This window comes from Penaeus monodon, chromosome 22 (assembly GCF_015228065.2).
Source record: "Penaeus monodon isolate SGIC_2016 chromosome 22, NSTDA_Pmon_1, whole genome shotgun sequence".
NCBI lineage: Eukaryota > Metazoa > Arthropoda > Malacostraca > Decapoda > Penaeidae > Penaeus > Penaeus monodon.
The window spans coordinates 39,994,601-39,995,492 of NC_051407.1; the positions used below are offsets into that span (position 1 = coordinate 39,994,601).

The window sequence follows — 892 nt, forward strand, 5'->3', positions numbered from 1 at the left end:
CAACTTGCGGAAGGTTGCAGAAGCGTGAAAGCACAGAAATAAGCAGGTCTAATCACGAGAGAGTGGCACCATTTGCATAGTCCGTCTAAACAAAAGACGCAGGAAGAAACTGTACGCTGAAAACTTAGACAGACACTGACAAGAAGATGATAAAACGACAATGGTAAAGGGTGAAAACAAGAAGAAAATAAATCTGTCGGGAAAAAAGTCCTCGATTCGAGAACCACGCATGACTGCATAGAGAAGTAAATCTACCGTACACAGGCCACATAAAATACTTACATGGCGCCCACATAGAGCATATCCCTGGCCTCGTCCATGTGGAAAGTCCGGTAGTACAGACGGCCGCACGTGAACTCTCGCACATGATCTGCAAACAAAGAAATATACCGATATATATACAGAGTGCGCGTCTCTCAAGTTCGCAAGCTGGAAAAGAGAAGAAAAGCAATCCAGGGAGAATATTCAGTTTTCATCCCGATTCCAATACACTCCATATTGGTTTTAATCAACATCCCGCATTCTACTTTAAACTTTACTCTATAAGAAGATGCATGTCTAAGCCCCGATGCTGATTGGTAAATGGTACAAGCAGTTCAGCCAATCGGCAGCTTCAGGAAACTAATCAGAAATTATTACTCGGAAAGACAAACGCGACTTCAGTTCAAGTCTATGGGATCTCGGAAACGAATGAGAAATATTTTCCTGGCGACTTTCCCCCCGGCTTTCCCATTACTGTCGAACGCCAGGGAGGGCTCGGCGTTGGAAAGTGTTGCAGACCGACAGAAAATACGGACTGACAGGTTGGAACGCATCTGTTAATTTGTTTCGAAAAGTCTTTTTTTACCACATAAGTATTATATATAAATTATGATATTCCACAATACCATGT

General features: G+C 42.7%; 1 protein-coding gene across 1 annotated transcript in view; it reads right to left on the reverse strand.

The window, feature by feature from the left end:
• The window catches only part of LOC119587135 (semaphorin-2A-like), a gene marked incomplete at its 5' end in the record, with an annotated part of 29,798 nt that extends 29,428 nt beyond the window's left edge, over positions 1-370 (reverse strand). Inside the window, 1 exon segment of the mRNA XM_037935887.1 lies at positions 283-370. Coding sequence (XP_037791815.1) covers positions 283-370 — 88 coding nt within the window.
• Positions 371-892: the final 522 nt, after the last annotated feature.